The sequence below is a fragment of the Arachis stenosperma genome, chromosome 6, assembly GCF_014773155.1.
Source record: "Arachis stenosperma cultivar V10309 chromosome 6, arast.V10309.gnm1.PFL2, whole genome shotgun sequence".
Taxonomy (NCBI): Eukaryota; Viridiplantae; Streptophyta; class Magnoliopsida; order Fabales; family Fabaceae; genus Arachis; species Arachis stenosperma.
Window position 1 is genome coordinate 20,910,213 of NC_080382.1, and position 17,515 is coordinate 20,927,727.

Here is a 17,515-nt window from a genome sequence, read left to right on the forward strand (position 1 = left end):
TTGTTGCGGTTATAGATGGTTGTTGCAACTAATAAAGAATAGACCTACATTTTACAAATATACAAGTATAAAGCCTCACATTATCTAAAACTAAAAGCCTCGTAATGTTTATAGGTGTGAAGTAACTAACTCTTATAATTTCTAATAATAAGATTAACTTTTGCTACTAATAATATAAGAGCCACTTGAAAAGTTATTTGCTAGTCTTTTTATGTATAAGAGCTAAAAAAGTTTAACATTCATGCAATAATTTAACAAAATAGGTCATAACAAAGATTTAAAAAAAAATTGAGATGTCTTAGGGTTCACTTTGTTCCCCCACATACAATTATTGTAGCAATAGATAGGGTAACCCCTATGTGTCCCCACTAACAATGCATGCTCTAAAATAATTACTATATAGAGTCATAATTTATCTTTTTTTGACTTTTTAAATTCATTTATAGTCTGAAAATAATAAGAGAACTTTTGTGTTAATGTCTCCCTAACATAACTCTTTATTATATACCGAGTCAATATATTTTTTATTATTATTAATAAAATGTGAGATGGATAATTATATAAATAATCTACACACTATTTAAGTGTGAAAAAATGGTTTTCAACTTAATAATATACTGAGAAACAAAATGAGTATACTTGTAATTAAATATCAGCCTTCATGAGTAGTCTCTGGTGAAATATTATCAAAAGGGATCTATATACAAGGGAAAAAAAACTGCTTTTTATAGGAGCTGATATTTACTAAAAGTACTATATAATAATTACTATATTAAAAAGAATATCAAACCTAAAATGTAGTACTACATTGATCTTTTCATTAGCACACAATTAAACTTTTGAAATATTATTGTTGAAAAAGAGTTCAAAGGAGGATCTAATGAAAATGATAAGGGGAGCATCTAAACGTTTTTATGGAGGTTACTTTCTTTTTCTCATTCTTTATTGATTTGATAAAATAATAAAATATAATTAAAGTTCCCATATATAGTCAACATTTTCGTACAATGAAAACTTCTCCACGAAATAAGAAAAACTTTAGTTCATAAATTAATAATTCAACCATGAATGCATCATCTCAAGTGAATAAATAATAATTTATTCCATATATATGTATGTGATTATTAATTGTATTCCCATTTCTATCTTTCAGATTCATAGGCGTTACTGGTTAAGAAATTTCTAACATTAATCGTAATTGTACTCTTTTATTCTTACCAGCCCACAAATAAAATTATAGTGACATTAAATAATAAATGATGCGTGTGTAGCAAGAAAAATATCTTGCACGAATACTATATAGCATATAAAAATTTTTCCCTAAGAAACCGTATCAACTTGCACATTATCATACATTCATTGATACATAGGTCCCACCTTAATTGCTTTAATTTGCATGAGTTGCTATTGCTTGGCCTTTAAGCCTAAGACGACTTTGAGATAGAGAACAACATGTTACAAAAGACGTAGTAGATACGAATAATATTTCACATTATCATAATGAAGCTTTTGGTACAACTATCATGCAATATCATAGCTGAAGAAAACCAATCAATTTGTTTCCTGGATTTTTTAAACGGATTAATTTGGTCTATAAATTTTATAATGATGGATCATATTAATCTCTTTTATAAATTATGTTTTAACATTATTGTTGATGAAATGGTAGATTTTAGTGTTACGTCTTATAATATTAGTTACTATGCCCCATGTCATCAATACGACAGATCATCAACAAATCTTTTTGTTACAGGTGGAACTGTCGGAACACGTTACTGTACCATAAAGTAATTAACAATCTACGTAAATATTGGTGAAGACTCACATGCAATTGTTTTCATGTAAAGTTGTTAGTTAAAAATTATTAGATGATTTGACATATTTAATAGAATTGTTATCTAACGATTCTCAACTAGCAACTTCACATAAAGACAACTACATGTGAGTTTTTATCGTAAATATTTCACTAATAACATCAACATCAAGTCAAAATCTACGTAAAAGACTAACTTAATTGATAATTATAAAATTCAAGGACCAAGTTAATTAACAGGTGAAAATTTAGAGATCTCATAATTATAATTGTTTTCTCAAAGAAAAATAATACTTTTTAAAAATTACGAAGAAAAGAGAAAAAATAAATGCAGCCATCTTATTATCACGTTTGTATCCCGAAAATAGATTTCTACCACCTAATAAATATGGATCTTGTTAAAATTAAAACTCTTCATTGGACCACTTAATACGCTTTGTCGTATTTGCCATATGAAATAATGAAATACCTATTTCACTCCGTGCACCTATTTATTTTTTTATTAAAAAAAAGTAAATTAACTCATTTGTGAGATTAAGAAATCATACTGCATAGAATAAAATCAAACTTATGAGTTATGAGGCAATAGTTATCACTTATTAAGTTATTATCACCTTTCGTTAAATTTAACCGATACCTGATATTTTGTTTGGATATGGCTAAGATCAAAGTCCAAATTACATGTTTACTAAATGATAAAAAATTATTTATTTCTGCATGAAATTTTCAAACATTTGCAGCTAATTGAAGAATCTGATAGCACATAGATGGAGTATTTACAGGTTAACTACATTAAGAGTGCTCGAAAAGTGCAAACAATATTACAAAACATGACTATGACTCAAGAACAGCTCCTTCAACGATTTTCCAACCTGAATCTGAATAAGACATCACATATCTTGTTGTGTAGGTTTTGCTGCTTGAAGCATTGTGCTGCGGATGACCTACAGCATTGAGGTGGGTTGACTCTTTGAGAGTTGTCTCGACCACCGCACGCCGCCCATTCTGGGATATAGTCACGCTATCGATGCTGAGGTCCTCCAACGTGTAGTTATAGGACCAATCACGCTCTGCAATCTCGGATGCCCGATCGGACCATATCTTCAACATCTCGTGATCAAGTACCTATAGCATATCTTAAATTCAGCAAAACTTGACATATATGAAGATGAAAATTAAGGAAATCACTGTAGAATTTCAAGTTGTCTAGGATAAAATCGTATTGATTAGTCTACAATGATCTTCTTTTAAAGCACTTCCTCAAAATCGCAAGATTTTCAGCATATTGGTCATGTTTTTGTAAAGCTGTGATTATCATCTCCATTTTCATAAGGACCAAATTAATTCTTTACCTCTGGCAATTTTTCGAGGCAATGTTTGGGTCCAAAAGCTTGGGATTTAATGTTCTGCCAATTGCGAACCACAGCTTCAGCAACCCTTGCATCCATTTTCGGAAGTTGCTCTTCTAATTCTTCACCTCCCGAGGAACCTGTGCAGATAAATATGTATTATACGCACCATGCAATAATTGCTAGAAGTTAACTATGAACTTTTGATATCAAATTTCTGATCAGCAGTAACTGAATCATTCAGATGATAATTCATGATGGAAATCAATTTGTAATTGTGATCCTAATTGCGGGTGTCTCTAAAGGTAATACCTATGTTGACAGTATCTGATGCCAGCGCCGAACCAGTTGTTTTGCGTATGGTGGGTGAGCCATGCCTAGCAGCAGGTATAAACTTCAAGCCAACCACAGTCACAAGTCCAATCACAACGCCAGCACACATGATCTTCACAGTTGCATCTTTAATTTTGTCAGTAATTATCTCACCACCACTTATCTCAGAAGATTTTCTTGTTCCAGAAACCTCAATACCAGTCGAAGTATCTTGATCTGGTGAAATTAAAAGATTCTCACTTTCAGAAAGATTGAAATATTCCTTCCCGTCATTCTCTTGAATTTTCACAATTTCATCTTCATAACCAACAGGAAACACCTTCTTCAATGCATTCATTGCACTATCCTTGACATGACCAATAACAGCCGTAGCCTCAGCTCCGATTTTCACTATGGCTGCTGCAGCAGCCAAGGGTGAATGCCCAACACTCTCCAGCCTCTCTAGATACCTGAGCACTGTAGGGTCATCATAGTAATCTCCAAGCTTGAATGTTATCTCTTTAGTATCTCTAAATCTCGGAAAAACTACTTCCATCAACCATGCCTCTAACAATCTGCAGAGTCCAGGAAGATCACTGTCTTCATCACCCTTGGCATTTTCCATTACAAATTCTACAATGGATGAATTTCTATATGGAGAGCTCTCACTGTCTAGTCCCAACCATGATCGACACTGATCTAGCTCCCCAACAAGCAAAGCACAGAGGCCCCTTTCTAAAGCAAAATCAACCTCTCTCTTTGGAGCATTAATAGAGGCAGCATGTCTCATAGTTGTTACCTTTGTTTGTTGAAGTTGTTGGAATAAGTTATCCGCATCTTGGATAAGATGTGGCTTTTTACCTACAAAGGCTTGCGCAACGAGCGCAAGTGCCACCCCATATGCTTCAAAACTTTCAGCTGGTATATTACTTGGTGTGGCCACAAAAAGATCAACCTTCAAAGAATATTGAAGGTAAAAGGAAACAAGATGAAGAGATATTTTTCAAATATAAACATGAAGAGAACATTACAGAAAAATATGCAAAACAACAATGCAAGAATACCTGTTCAACTGCTGTCATATGTAAAAAAGCCTCATTCATGAAGTCCTCACGTGTGAAACCCCCAGCAATTGCTGCCGCACCACCTCCTCCAACAGCCCACAAAATATTGCGGACACCCTGCAGACCTTCATCCCTTCGTGCTCGATGTTCTTCATCAAGGGGCAAGGATAGAAGTTCCAAAACACAGCGTGGGGTTATCTCCTCCAGTGTCTCGTCGATTTGTGCTTGTAAATCTGGTGCTAGGCTGCTTGCTCCTTCTTCCTACATAATCAAGTTCGCAGAGAGCACTTTGTATCAGAACTGTATTTTATATTGTGTCAAATTTTAAATCATCAATGTTTATACAAAACCTAATTGAACATTATAACAACTATACAGTGGCTTGCATTGCCATGATTAATCCTGTCACAGTGTCAAACCAAATTCCACACATCCCTATTGATATAATTAGAAGCATTGACTTAAAAAAAGTCAAATCATCTGAAACCAATATTGTTTGGAAAATGGCAAATTTTTAGGATACAGCAATCGAGAAACAAAAAAACGATCATCCATAGCCATGGAACTATCATATTCACCTGCAAAAGTTTCAATGCCCTCTCAAGCATCTCACATGCAGTAATGAAATCGGGAGTGGTAAAGGCCATAGCATCCCTCGAGATGTCAACATAAGCGAGCGACATGGCCAACACGACATCTTGCTTGAACGACTTGGGCAATCTCTCTCTCAGCAAGCCCTGCCCAATCTGAAGCACCAACTCGGTCTCCCCAGCTTCCTGCAGCACGCAGAGAGCTCCAGGAACCTGCAAAAAACCCATCACTGCCTTCTTATGCAATTGAACAAATTAAGCCAAAAACAACATGGGGTCACCTATACATACGCTCCACTTGTAAAACACATGTACTGTGATAAGGGGGAAACTTTTGACATATAATATTCAAAACTTTGTGCATTCCTTCCATATACATAGAACCATACTCCAATACTCCATCCATCCCACAACATTTGTTCTTTCAATCTTTATGCATGTCAATAAAAACTTGCTTTGATAATATTAATAGCAAAACATGACCTGATTCTACCCCAAAAACAAAATTCCTGAATTGAAATTATAACCTCATTTATATTCTCTATTTACACTCCATTAACAAGCACAATTAAAGTAAGAATAAAAACCGTGAGTCTTTGCCGCACGTATACTAACCCGACTGGAGGAACTATAACTGCTTCTCTCAATACAGTTCTATATACATCCAAGGGCTCGAACTCGAGACAAAGGGGATAAGGATGAGCCTACCTACCACTTGAAAATCACTAATGTACTATGCAGCAAAAATTAAACTATTTCCCACTAGCTGAAGATGATATCTAATGTTTTAATCTAGTGAATAAGAACTACCTGAACAGTTTAAAAAGCGAAGTTGCATTAACAAACAAACAGCATTATCGAACTCTCAAGTCAAGCCAAGTCAAGTCATAAACTCCAAGTTTACGATTCAAGATTAGCTGAGCTTCAATTATAAAATGACCTTATCGAAAGGGACTTGAGTGAAAACGGTGGCGTCTTCATCTTCAACGAGTCCCTGGTTGTACTCTCTGCGGGAAGCAGGGTCAGCTAGGGTTTCACAAGCAGCTTGGAGAATCTGGCGGCGGCTGATTAACGCTTCGTTGCTGAACGCATACTGCGGTGGCTTCGAGAAACGCGCCTCGTACGCGCGTCGAATACCGTCGCCAAGGAAATGTGTTTCGGCGCCGAGGATTCTGTAGAAGTCGAGAGGAATCGAGAGGAACCGCTGCTCAGGCGGAGAATCGTAGCGTGGAGGGCTGAGAGTAGCGGATGCGGCGGCAGAGGAGGAGTAGTGGTGGTCGGAGTCGCCGATGAATTGGAAGTCGGAGATGAGGCGCTCCGCCCATTTACTGGCGGAGGATGAGAAAGTGAGGCGGGTGCGGCGTTGTGAAGAGTGGAGGAGTGGCGGGGCGCAGAGGCCAACGCCAATGCGAGGGAGTAAAGCATTAGCTTCCATTGTGAGCAGCTCTGTTTGGTTTTTTTTTTTTTTTTTTCTGTTTTGAGCTTAAAACCCTGCGCAGATTTTGGTCTGTTTCTATGAAACCCTCACTCATAACTTGGAACTCCCAAGTCTCAACAACAGCTTCCGTTGTAGTCTAGTTGGTCAGGATATTCGGCTCTCACCCGAAAGACCCGGGTTCAAGTCCCGGCAACGGAATTTCTTCTACTATTTTTCACTTAGTTTTAGTATATACATAACATTTTTACTATGCATTTTATCATTTTATGAGAAATTGTTTGTAGGACGTACTTCTCTTGTAGTTATTTCTATTCTATATACATATACTATATGCTATATGGTGATAAATTAGTTAATGTATTTTAGAATGGTGAATTCAAGGGGGAGGGGAGGGGGGTTTAAAAAAGTTGATTCTACCACTATTCTTGTTGTGGTCCAAATTTGATATTGGTGCCAAAGTTAACTTAGATTAGATCGATGAAATTTTAAATGATTGAGTAGGGTTGTTGTATCTCTTTCAGATTCAATGCAAACTAGATTTTAAAATCATGTCAACAGAGGAAAAAGACAGGTGTAATGAGTTCTTAATTTATATTACAACATAGGCTATCACTTTCTCATTTATAGTACAAACTATACAGAAGAACAACCTTAATATTACAAAGTTTAATTCAGCACATCTTTCAGTAATCAAATTCATGACACAGGTTGTGTTCCTTGTCATTGCTGTTACAACTACAATTTAACATGGCTTCATTAACCCATGGAATTTAATTTGTAATAACTTTACTTGACAAATAATAATAAAATTCTAGACAGCATGCACAAGATTATGGCCTATGCAGAGGTTAACCCGTCCGGAAGGGACTCGCTATCGGGATTCGGACTAAGAAACCTACGACAAGCATAGAACACAGCTGAATGGAAGCCACTTGGGTTGTCAATGAACACAAAATGACCAGCCTGCAAAAAATAACCAAATTTCTCAGCTCAAAAATATAGAGAGTAAATTATACTAACCTCTCAAATGTTATGTTTACAACAGAGGTTAGGTCCTGTTTGAAAATTGTCTTAACTCTTAACAAAAGAATTTAAAAACACTGAAACACATAAACCTTTTTGAAAAAGGTGACAAATACAAAAATAGACAATGTTTTTATCCTTAAACAAAATTTATCCAAACAATGATGACAAGGATCTTTGTCTCATTATGTATGTATTTTCTGTCATGAGACATTAACCAAACAAAGTGTCACGTTTTGCAAAACATAAGAGTGACAAGTGTCATATAACCCGAATCCTTCGGCCTGTTTCTTATATGCACCATGGAGTAAGGGTGATTTTAAATAAGGATTTTTTATTCCCTGGAGGAGGATAGAATGTCACCATCCTAGGTTGGTTAGTGTATAATTTTACAAATAAAAAAGGGGTTGTGTGTAATATTTCCTAACCATAAGGGAGGTCAGTGTAATTTACCTTATCCAAATTCAAAACAACATTCAAAATGGGTTTTCATTGTTTGGGGACAAGGAGAAAGTGATGGTACCTGGGGAACTCTAATGATTTCACATGGAACCTTCATCTGGTCGCGCGCTTCTTGGGCACCCTCGTAATTCATCCAATCTTGGATACCATATATGAAAGTGGTTGGCACCTTCCACTCTAAAGCCCTGAAACACCAAAAAATTTCCATTTATCCGAGATCTAGGCATAGGTAGGAATCCATTCGAAAATTGAATTCTTTATCGCGTGAGAAAAAAGAATCCAAAGAGGCAGAAAATGGAGGTTATAGCATTATCCTAACTCCTAATAGCAAGTGGAAATTTGAACCTATAGAGATATGAAGCCATATCATACTTTGCAAGTTAATCATCAAAGATATTTATTGAATCAACTTTTTTACCTCGTTTAATTTTTACAATGATATTTATGAGAATTTTTGGGAATGGTGTATCATTACTGTCTTTGCAACCCCTTTAGAGTCAATTTCCCTTGTGGCCTCTTACTTTTTCCTATGAATTCCCCTATTTCATAGGGGTTTTGCAAACAAAAGCCTTATGAGCACTATTTAAATTTCTAAAAAGAATTACTAAGTTTTAAATTTTCAATGCATTGAAGACATTAGAAGCTTCCAAAGTTTATCTTTTCTATGAGCCACGCAATAGTAAATATAGATCATGGAATCAAGTTATAAATACTATAATCTAAAATCCAAATAACCTTTCATTCTCAACTACTAACATTTTTGAAGTAATAAAGCAGAAAGGAATGAATAATTCGATAATCAACAGCAGGAGAATGATCATCAAACCTGTGAAGAAGGGGCATCCTAGCAAATGCTCCAAACGAAAATATATGTTTGAGGCACAGCTCACCGCTAGCTTTAGCCGCTAGAGTATGGTAAACATAATCTTCAATAGTAAAAATAAATACATAATTAGAATATAATCTTACATCTTTAACACATATTAATAGGTTATATCAGATCATACCTGTTAGCAAACTGGTTTCAGTTTCATTCAGCATTTCACCAGTTGTATGAGTAACAAACCTAGCACTTGTATACCTGCGCACCATATCAGGACCCCAAGGACCTAAACCTCTGCGACAAACATATGTAGAATATCAATTAGAGATTTATCTGAAAAAATATCTGTCATTTTGAGGGAAGGGATACAAAGAACACTAACTCTATCGTAAAACTAATTCAAGCGAAATTAAATGATAAAACTGATATACAGGATGAAGAAATAGGGACAAAGTAGTGTACCTAATAATAGTTTGAGGTGTAAAGTTAGATTCCCATATCTGGTTCAAAATTGATCCTTTCCATGTTGATAAGAACTTTGTAATCCTCTCTGTTTCTTGTGAAAAACCAGCAGGTCCCACCAAAATCAAGTGCTTAACATGCTCCGGGTGCTATTCATAAGAATAAATATTAGGATATAGTCATATATACCATAATTCTTTTTAAAAAGGAAAAAGCAAAAGAAAACCAAATTAGAGTCATTTTAGTACACTGTAGAAAGACATTAACCTTAAGTGCATACTTGGAAGCAACATAACCACCAAAAGAATGCCCGAGCAATATAAAATTGCTAAGGTTTTTGGCTTTTCTCCATTCCTCAAAAGAATCGATGAACCATGCTTCAGTTTCTGCATGGTCAAGCAACAAAGATTAAGTATTTTGCTACTCATACTTTCAACTTAGGCAACAAGAATGAAACTTTTTCTATTCGAATTTCGAAATCAACTTTAGCATCAACCTTCAGTGCTTTTGCATGTAAAGTCAGGCCTGCTAGATCCACCCCAACTGACAAAAACGTTTCAATGCAACTAGTTAGAGCAAAACACAGGCCTCAATTTGAAACAACACTACTTCCCTCAAATTTAATCATAAAGGGGGTGTTTGCGAGCTTGAGTCTTTTAGGGGAAGAGAAGAACTTGAGTAGTAAAAGGATACTTCCTTTTACACTTCGAGTCCTTCACTTTCCTTCCCCTTCAAAATCAAAACTCACAATGACCCCGTAAAGCACAAAGCACAAAAAACATCAGTAGGATCACACTCAGATACAACATACAAGCATATCTCACTCACCCAAGTTGATCAATAGCAATGACCCTAAATCGATTAGCTAGAGCATCGAAATTTCGAAAGAAGAAACCCTGTGAAGCTGCATATCCATGAACCATGACAAGGGTAGGAGCATCATCTTTACTATCAAATGTAACGGTGTTAATAAACCGTGGCTCATTGCTCACTGAACCAAACCATCTAACTCTAGAATTTGGTGGACCAGTGCCTATATTAACCTTTTCTTGGACATATGGAGTCCTGCCGCACCAAAAAAAAAGAGAGGAACAATTTTAGTCAAAACAATTTCGAAGTGCTGTTGGATCAAGTTGTAACATCAAAACAACGGGAAAAAAGGGATTTTTTTTTTCTGATATTCTCATTGAAGAGTTTATTCAAACACAAGCTATGCATACTTTACAAACATAACAATCAAATGCACCCTAAACAGTATTTATCAAATTCATCTCAAAGAAATGGATTAGATTAGACCAACATACAAATTAAGACCGGGGAAAATCGTAAAAGATTCAACTTTTAAGCAGAGGAGTAAGTAACAGAAGCTAAGAAGAAAAGGGTTTATGAGATGGATACTTGACGAGAGAGAGAAGGCGCTTCTCGGCATTGATGATGTGGTCGGTGGAAGTTGGAATCCAACGTAAGAGAGAAGGCCAAAAACGCGGCGTTTCGGTGGAGGAAGTGGTTGCGGTTGCTGATTTGCCAAATTCTTCGACCATTTTTCTCGACAACCAACGAGACCGAATCGTGTTCATAAGTCTCTTCAAATTGCAAGTGTGTTCTGTCTGTGTTTTATGCTATATTTGAGAAAAAAAATTGAATTGGATGATGTTAGAAGCAATAGTAATAGCAAAAGCGTATTCTATTTGTTAGTGTGTGCGTGATTCTGTTAAATTTCAACGATGGGAAGCAGAGGAAAGAAAGAAGAAAGAAGGGGCGAGAAGTTGGAACTTGGAGAGAGAGAAAAAAAAATAGAAAAAGAAAAGAAAAGAGAAGTTTAGTTTCAATTATTAGAGGGAGGAAGAGAAGACAGAAGAGGGGTGCTTACGCGGGCAATGACGGTTGTGACGGGTACCCATTACGTGGAGAATCGTAGCCACTAATTTTACTCTTTCTCTTATTGTGGAAATTCAAGACCATTTTGACTAAATTAATGGTCAAAATCAGATAATCGACTTCACATAAAGTTAATATTTGAAAATCTGTTACATGAAAATTTAGTTAAATCAATTAAATTATCAAGTATTAACTGTATTTAAATTTTCACCAAAATTAATATCCAATAACTCTAGGTTATAAATTTTATGGTAAGTTAATTGTACCGAATTTTTACTTTTTTTTTTTCATTCATCAAAATTCATCAACAAGAATTTTAATGTTTTCCCATTTTGAATAAATTTTAAAATATTTTTAGGAGAAAATATTAATCAACATTGGTTTATTTATCTGCTCGAAATCAGTTAATTTCAAACCGAAATTTCGATGAACCGATTAAATTATTTGTCCAATGCATAAATTGGATCAAATATTTAATGAGGGACAGATGTGTATATAATATTAGAAGATAAATATTTCTACTAAAATTTAAAAATTTTATAAGTAATATATGATAATGATAATTATATTTATTTACCTACATTATGTTATTAAATATACTCTTACTATATTAAATTATTATAAAATTTATTTTATTATCATATTATATATTATATATATTTTACACTCTACTATCAAATTTTTTTAAATTTGTCACCGTATTCAATTGATTTGTTTAACATTTATTAAACTCGACCGATTTCAATTTTCAAAAGAACAAACACAACCGATAATCCAAGAGATGGACATCATAAAAAGGTTTGTGTGTGAATATATCATATACTTTTCTTGCTTATCAATTTTTTCATCCGATAATCACTTGAATCTTTTTTCAATTTCTATTGTATATTAAAATAAAAAGATAAAACCTCCCACTAAAGTTGTACTTCTGTATTTTTCCAGTCAATAGAAATCTATATGGCTTGGATGAGTGATATACTCATCACTTGTTAGGAGAAGGAGGAGCAGCATTAGCATTAGCATTAAAAACACTTATAGAAGAATTAACATGTTTGATTATTGGGAGTGCATAAGTTCAGATATTTTGATAAATGGCTGTTGAATGATGACTGTAGAGTGTACAATAAGTAAAGTCATAAGTAAAGTCACTACATAATATGCACTAGCACAATTGATTTTTATTGACTTAACCATAGTCTTTATGAGATTTCAACTTTTATGACACATAATAAATAAAAGGAGAAGTCTAGGGGGCAGCAGTTTTATTGAATTTTGGCCAGCATGTAACCAGCAGAAGAAGGTGAGCTATTGGATGAAATCTCATACCAATCTCACACCATCAAATCATCATTGATGGCTAGTTGATGGCTAACAATCACAAAAATTGCTGGCCCCCTAGCATTGCTCTAAATAAAAAGGGTAAATACCCTATCCGGCTATGACCTTTTTCGCCTGAGACATAACGTACATTAATTATCTTTAAACCTCAAGCAGACCCCACTAATTAAGGAAAATGGACAAATCGACGTCTGCTACCGGATAACAACCGGTTGTCCGCTGACCTGTCAGGTAATAGTGCCAAGGGTCAACTCCAAATGATTGTAGGAATTAAAAACCCGCTCTCTATCTCTTCTTCTTCCTCCTCCTACTCCTCCCCCTCCTCTTGTTCCTCTTCTTCAGATCCATCATCATCACTCTACCCGCCCCGCCCCCATCCCTCTTTAGTGATTATGGGGAAGCCATCTGAATCATATTCATCCATTTCACTCTCTATGTCTGAGTTTGACTCATCTATATCTCTTGTGTAACCCCTGCTCTTATCATGTAACCCCTTCTTCAATAAATTTGCAAGTTTCTCTCTGACTCTCACAAGGGGATGCTTCTGTATGAGTTCCCTACCATTGTAGGCCTCTCTAAGAATCACCGTTTGCGTGTCACTCTTATTGGAAAGGTAAAAAATACCAGGATGACGTTCAAATGCTTTGGTGAATTTCTGAGGAAGCCCTAAGGGTTTGCGCAAGTTGCTGACATTCTTGCGTTCGGTTTGTTTATGAAGGGTGAGATGAAGGAGCTCATGGAAGACTCCGACAACCCTCTTCTCGGATTCATCGGTACGAGGATCCAAATGTGAGGCATTAGTGTAAGGTGAAGTATAGGGGAGTTTCTGCCACTCTTTCAACCACTCCATGCATTTTCTTCTGAAACCAAAACCCCTTGTGAAACTAACTGGAAAGGCTAAGGTTCCATTTTTTATGTCTTCTTGATCTTGTTGTAAAGAAGCATTCTTCAGTATCTCCGAGACAGCGAGCTTGTCATCCCATAACAACAACTTCAAGCCAACACGATTATCAGGGAGGCGAACAAGAGAGAACCGATCAGGGTGATTCGGAACAAAAGAACTCGGGTAATCATTGGGCAAACCCAAGTCCCATTTTAATTGATCAATAGTTTGTAGTGGAAGGATCCTGTCTCTTGTTAGCATAAGCAATCTGCATAGCCTATCCCTGAGTTCCAACTGATCATGCTCAAGGATGTTAACTTGCTCATGGTGAAGCTTCAAGGCTTGAGGACTCAAGCCGAAACTTGGAACAGGAGTGCCGCCACTGTCAAGAAAATTGGTCTCCACAAAAATAGTAGGATATCTTCTGATAAAGGTAGAGACCTTAAGATCAATAGGAAGACCAAGTTGTCCGCGATGGGGATTAAGACGATATATGGGAAGGCAACATTCGGAAGACGAGGCAATGATGGAAACAAGGATCTCAACCGCCTTAAGATCTTTCTGACCAGCTACAGCGCCATCCAGTTTTCGATCTTTCACCCATTTCAACTTAACGTTCACAAGGCTAAACCTCTGCTGGTAAATATATCCCTTTCGAAGTAAACCATAATTTCTTACATCACCGAAAAAAGTCCGAAACATGATGAAAAATCGAGCATAGATAACATACTATTGCAGCTGAGTTTACCTCTCATCAGTTTCCAAGTTTGCCTCTCAAGCAATACAAATTCTTTGAACACTGCAAGCAATGAAGCATAATAAATTAAAAATAGAGAAATCAATATTCCCAACAAATTCATGCTATAAAAACAGAAAAGTGATACTTCTATATTTACAAATTCATGATACTTCTTGATAAGAATTTGAGATGTGAATCGATAAAAATATTAAGAAAGTATATTATCAACAATGGGTTTATAATAAGTTTCAAATCAATGTTTTCGGTTGTAATAATAAAAAAAAACGGAAGCTTACCTACAGGAAGAAGGCACCGGCGATGGTAAAAGGAGGGAGCTGAGTAAGAGAGGGAGGAGGCTGTGAAACAGAGTTGCGGCGGTGACTGAGTTGTGGTGGCGAGTAATCCGAAGCAGAGATGCGAAGAGGAGGAGGAGCTGCTGCGAAGAAGGGGAAGGATGACGCCTGGGAGCTTGGGATGCGATTTTTGCCTTTTGATCAAACCGGGTCATTTTTTATCCACACACACTGGGTTTTCGGATCAAACCGGGCCATGCTCACTCACCTTATGGGTAAATGCAATTACTTGAGTAGTAACTAGTAAATATAAAATTTATAAAAGTAAATATAAAATTTATTTGTTTTAACTTATTTGATAAATACATTGCACAATTCAATATCTATATAAAATAAAAACATTTTATATTGATCATGCATATAAGTTAAGATCAAGGTTCTGAAAACCGGACCGATCATCGAACCGTTTAAATTACTGATTTATTAGTTTATTAGTCTAATCGGTCTAATTAATGGTTCAACCGAAAAAATTGTTTTAGAATAAAATAATAAATAAACATCCTAAAATATAATTATAGTCTAATATAAATATTAAAATATTTTCGAAATTTAAAACACTACATAAAATATCATCAACCTAATCTATATGATCTTATCAAAATACAAACTCAAAAATTAAATAGTAAAAAAACATATCTAAATATTAAATCGCAACATCATGATTTATCAATCATCAAAATTCGCAAGAACTTGTTGCACATTTGCTTCGGTGGATTAGGATTAGGATTAGCAGCATCATTCGAAATTAATAAAAGTTTTATTAATCTCTATTTGATTAATACTATTATCCATAACATAAATTAATAAAGGTTCTATTAATTAAAACAAAATTAAAGACCAGCCACAGCACAATGAAAAATCAAAAAATTATCAACATGACCATATCTAAATTCTGCCACCAACATTCAGCAACAAACAAAGCCAGCAAAACCAGCAATAATTAGGAGCCAGCAACTACAAATCAAAGCAAAACCAACTACAAATCAAAACAAAACCAACAACTACAAAACAAAGAAGTATCCATAACCAGATACGAAACTAAAGACTAGCCACAGCACATTGAAAAATCAAAAAATTATCAACATGACCATATCTAAATTCTGCAACCAACATTCAGCAACAAACAAAGAAATAAAACAGCAGGACATTCAACAGCAAAAACACCATTACCAACAGCATTCAGCATTCAGCATTCATCATTCAGCAACAAACAGGGCATTCAACAACAAAAATTAGCATTCAACAACAAAGTATCATCAATCAAATCCATATGATCTTATCAAAATACAATCTCAAAATTTAAATAGTAAAAAGAAATATCTAAATATTAAAAACCAACATCAAGATTTATCAATCATCAAAATCCATAAATTAGAAGAACCTTGTGGCTAATTATTATTCACACTAGTTGGATTAGAATTAGCAGAATCATTTGAATTAGGAGGATTAGCAGACGAATTATTACTCAAACAGGCATTATCAGCAACTGCTTCTTGATTAATACTTTCATCCATAACTAAAATCAATAAATCATAATCCAAATTAAAACAGCAACAGAACGGCTAGAAATCCAATAATCATCCATAAGACCATAGAACAGAATCAATAACAAATCCATTATTCAATTTCAGAAACAAATCCATTACTCAATTTCAGAATCAGTAACAAAAGCACATATTAGAACAGAATCAGTAACATATCAAAAATCAATCACTAACTTCAGAGTTCAGATTCACAAATCCCTAATTTCAGAAATTACATATTTGAGTAATTTGAAATTTTAGAGTTCAGACCACTAACCTTGACCAAGAAAAATTATAAAAGCTAGAAATTATAAAAACAATCAGAAATATGGTTAAAGCATTTCATCAAACATGTTGAGTGCGGTAAAATTAACACGAAATAAGAGAATCCAAAGATTAATTTCAATGTGATAGAGAAGAGAACAAAAAACTATTGTAACTTCAATTTAGTCTATGAAAAAATCCAAACCACTACCAAATCAAATAATTACTTATTGTAGTAAAAATCAGAAGTTGCAGAGTTTGAAGAAGAGTATTGGTGTTGTCTGTTGTGTGAGTGTATTGTCTGGTGGCGGGTTTAGGGAACTCACGGCGGGGACAACAGAGAGCAGTTCGACGGCTGAGTGGAGCACGCGGGTTGGTCGCAGAGTTTGAAGCAGAGCAACGTGGCTTCCAGACGAACGCGAACTCGAACGGTGAACAACGAGTGCACGCGAACGGTGAACGCCGAGCGAACGCGAACGTGAACGGCAAACAAACGGCGACGGAAGCGCGGCTGAGCAGACAAAGACGACGGACGCGGAGCTCGAGGAAGCAACCGCGATCGGTGACAGCGAACAGGGGTTGAAGACTTGGAGCACGAGGGAAGCTAGATGACGGATGGGGAACTTTAAGTGCGACGGACGGCGGCAGTATGCCCCTCCTTGCGGCGGTGGTGTAGGCTTACAGTGCTAGGGTTTTGTGGTTGGGTTTGTGTGATTTCTGAGACTGAAAGAAAGAAAGGGAGAACGGGAGAGAAACGAAGGAGCTTCCCTTTTTTGTGTAAACCGGCCGGGTTTCGATTTGGTCTGACCGGCCGGTTCTTTTCCGGTTCAACAGTTTTTTGCCAGTTTTTTTTATCGTCAGTTTTATATGCCTGATCAGACCGTTAATACTAACGGTTTTATATGCCTGATCCGACCGATCAATCCGGTCCGATTTTCAGTACATTGGTTAAGATTGAGTTCCTCTAAAATAAAGTTAGTAAACTAAAAAAATGAGTTTATTCACTTTTAAATTAAGATAAAAAAAATTCATTTATAATAAAAATTATAAATTTAATAGTGATTAACTTATTATTTTATTTGTCTCATTTTAAAAAAAAATTCTATAAGTTAAATATTTTACTTAATTATTTTTAATTTCTCTTTTTGTTGACTATTTAGCTTTTTATGTATTAAAAATTACAGAGTTTTATAAGTATGAA

General features: G+C 35.3%; 3 protein-coding genes and 1 non-coding gene across 7 annotated transcripts; 1 reads left to right on the forward strand and 3 right to left on the reverse strand.

The window, feature by feature from the left end:
- Positions 1 to 2,506: 2,506 nt before the first annotated feature.
- On the reverse strand, positions 2,507 to 6,571 carry LOC130936686 (protein ACCUMULATION AND REPLICATION OF CHLOROPLASTS 6, chloroplastic). The gene is made up of 6 exons (XM_057866817.1): positions 6,069 to 6,571; positions 5,117 to 5,341; positions 4,539 to 4,799; positions 3,475 to 4,429; positions 3,166 to 3,302; positions 2,507 to 2,938 (listed from the first exon to the last, which is right to left on the reverse strand). The coding sequence occupies exons 1-6, from the start codon at positions 6,561 to 6,563 to the stop codon at positions 2,648 to 2,650; spliced, it is 2,364 nt and encodes a 787-aa protein (XP_057722800.1). The 5' UTR covers positions 6,564 to 6,571; the 3' UTR covers positions 2,507 to 2,647.
- Positions 6,572 to 6,691: 120 nt separating this feature from the next.
- TRNAE-CUC (transfer RNA glutamic acid (anticodon CUC)) lies at positions 6,692 to 6,764 on the forward strand. Its single transcript has one exon. It is a non-coding gene; the product is annotated as a tRNA-Glu (tRNA).
- A 368-nt stretch (positions 6,765 to 7,132) lies between these two features.
- On the reverse strand, positions 7,133 to 11,148 carry LOC130932479 (probable 1-acylglycerol-3-phosphate O-acyltransferase). The gene is made up of 9 exons (XM_057861810.1): positions 10,735 to 11,148; positions 10,165 to 10,401; positions 9,833 to 9,879; positions 9,604 to 9,722; positions 9,337 to 9,485; positions 9,059 to 9,168; positions 8,878 to 8,977; positions 8,113 to 8,236; positions 7,133 to 7,529 (listed from the first exon to the last, which is right to left on the reverse strand). Exons 1-9 carry the CDS (start codon positions 10,911 to 10,913, stop codon positions 7,404 to 7,406), a joined length of 1,191 nt encoding a protein of 396 aa, XP_057717793.1. The 5' UTR covers positions 10,914 to 11,148; the 3' UTR covers positions 7,133 to 7,403.
- A 1,215-nt stretch (positions 11,149 to 12,363) lies between these two features.
- Positions 12,364 to 17,036, reverse strand: LOC130935517 (protein WHAT'S THIS FACTOR 9, mitochondrial). 4 transcript variants are annotated; one of them, XM_057865297.1, is made up of 3 exons: positions 16,641 to 17,036; positions 14,471 to 14,735; positions 12,364 to 14,234 (listed from the first exon to the last, which is right to left on the reverse strand). In XM_057865297.1, the coding sequence occupies exon 3, from the start codon at positions 14,135 to 14,137 to the stop codon at positions 12,911 to 12,913; it is 1,227 nt and encodes a 408-aa protein (XP_057721280.1). In that variant the 5' UTR covers positions 14,138 to 14,234; positions 14,471 to 14,735; positions 16,641 to 17,036; the 3' UTR covers positions 12,364 to 12,910. The 4 variants fall into 4 exon arrangements, with proteins under 4 accessions (XP_057721280.1, XP_057721279.1, XP_057721278.1 ...); XM_057865296.1 differs by having other exon boundaries at positions 14,471 to 14,767; XM_057865295.1 differs by having other exon boundaries at positions 14,471 to 14,767; positions 16,542 to 17,036.
- Positions 17,037 to 17,515: the final 479 nt, after the last annotated feature.

What these genes read in the sequence shown, in the direction of transcription:
- LOC130935517 (XM_057865297.1), bottom strand. Translation starts at nt 14,137, where the DNA reads ATGTTTCGGACTTTTTTCGGTGATGTAAGAAATTATGGTTTACTTCGA.
- LOC130936686 (XM_057866817.1), bottom strand. Translation starts at nt 6,563, where the DNA reads ATGGAAGCTAATGCTTTACTCCCTCGCATTGGCGTTGGCCTCTGCGCC. An exon ending in ATCAGATACTGTCAACATAG is followed by an intron (nt 3,303 to 3,474) that starts GTATTACCTTTA and finishes TTATCTGCACAG; the next exon opens with GTTCCTCGGGAGGTGAAGAA. An exon ending in GCCTCGAAAAATTGCCAGAG is followed by an intron (nt 2,939 to 3,165) that starts GTAAAGAATTAA and finishes GATATGCTATAG; the next exon opens with GTACTTGATCACGAGATGTT.
- LOC130932479 (XM_057861810.1), bottom strand. Translation starts at nt 10,913, where the DNA reads ATGAACACGATTCGGTCTCGTTGGTTGTCGAGAAAAATGGTCGAAGAA. An exon ending in TACATGCAAAAGCACTGAAG is followed by an intron (nt 9,723 to 9,832) that starts GTTGATGCTAAA and finishes TTGACCATGCAG; the next exon opens with AAACTGAAGCATGGTTCATC. An exon ending in AGGATGCCCCTTCTTCACAG is followed by an intron (nt 8,237 to 8,877) that starts GTTTGATGATCA and finishes TTGGTGTTTCAG; the next exon opens with GGCTTTAGAGTGGAAGGTGC.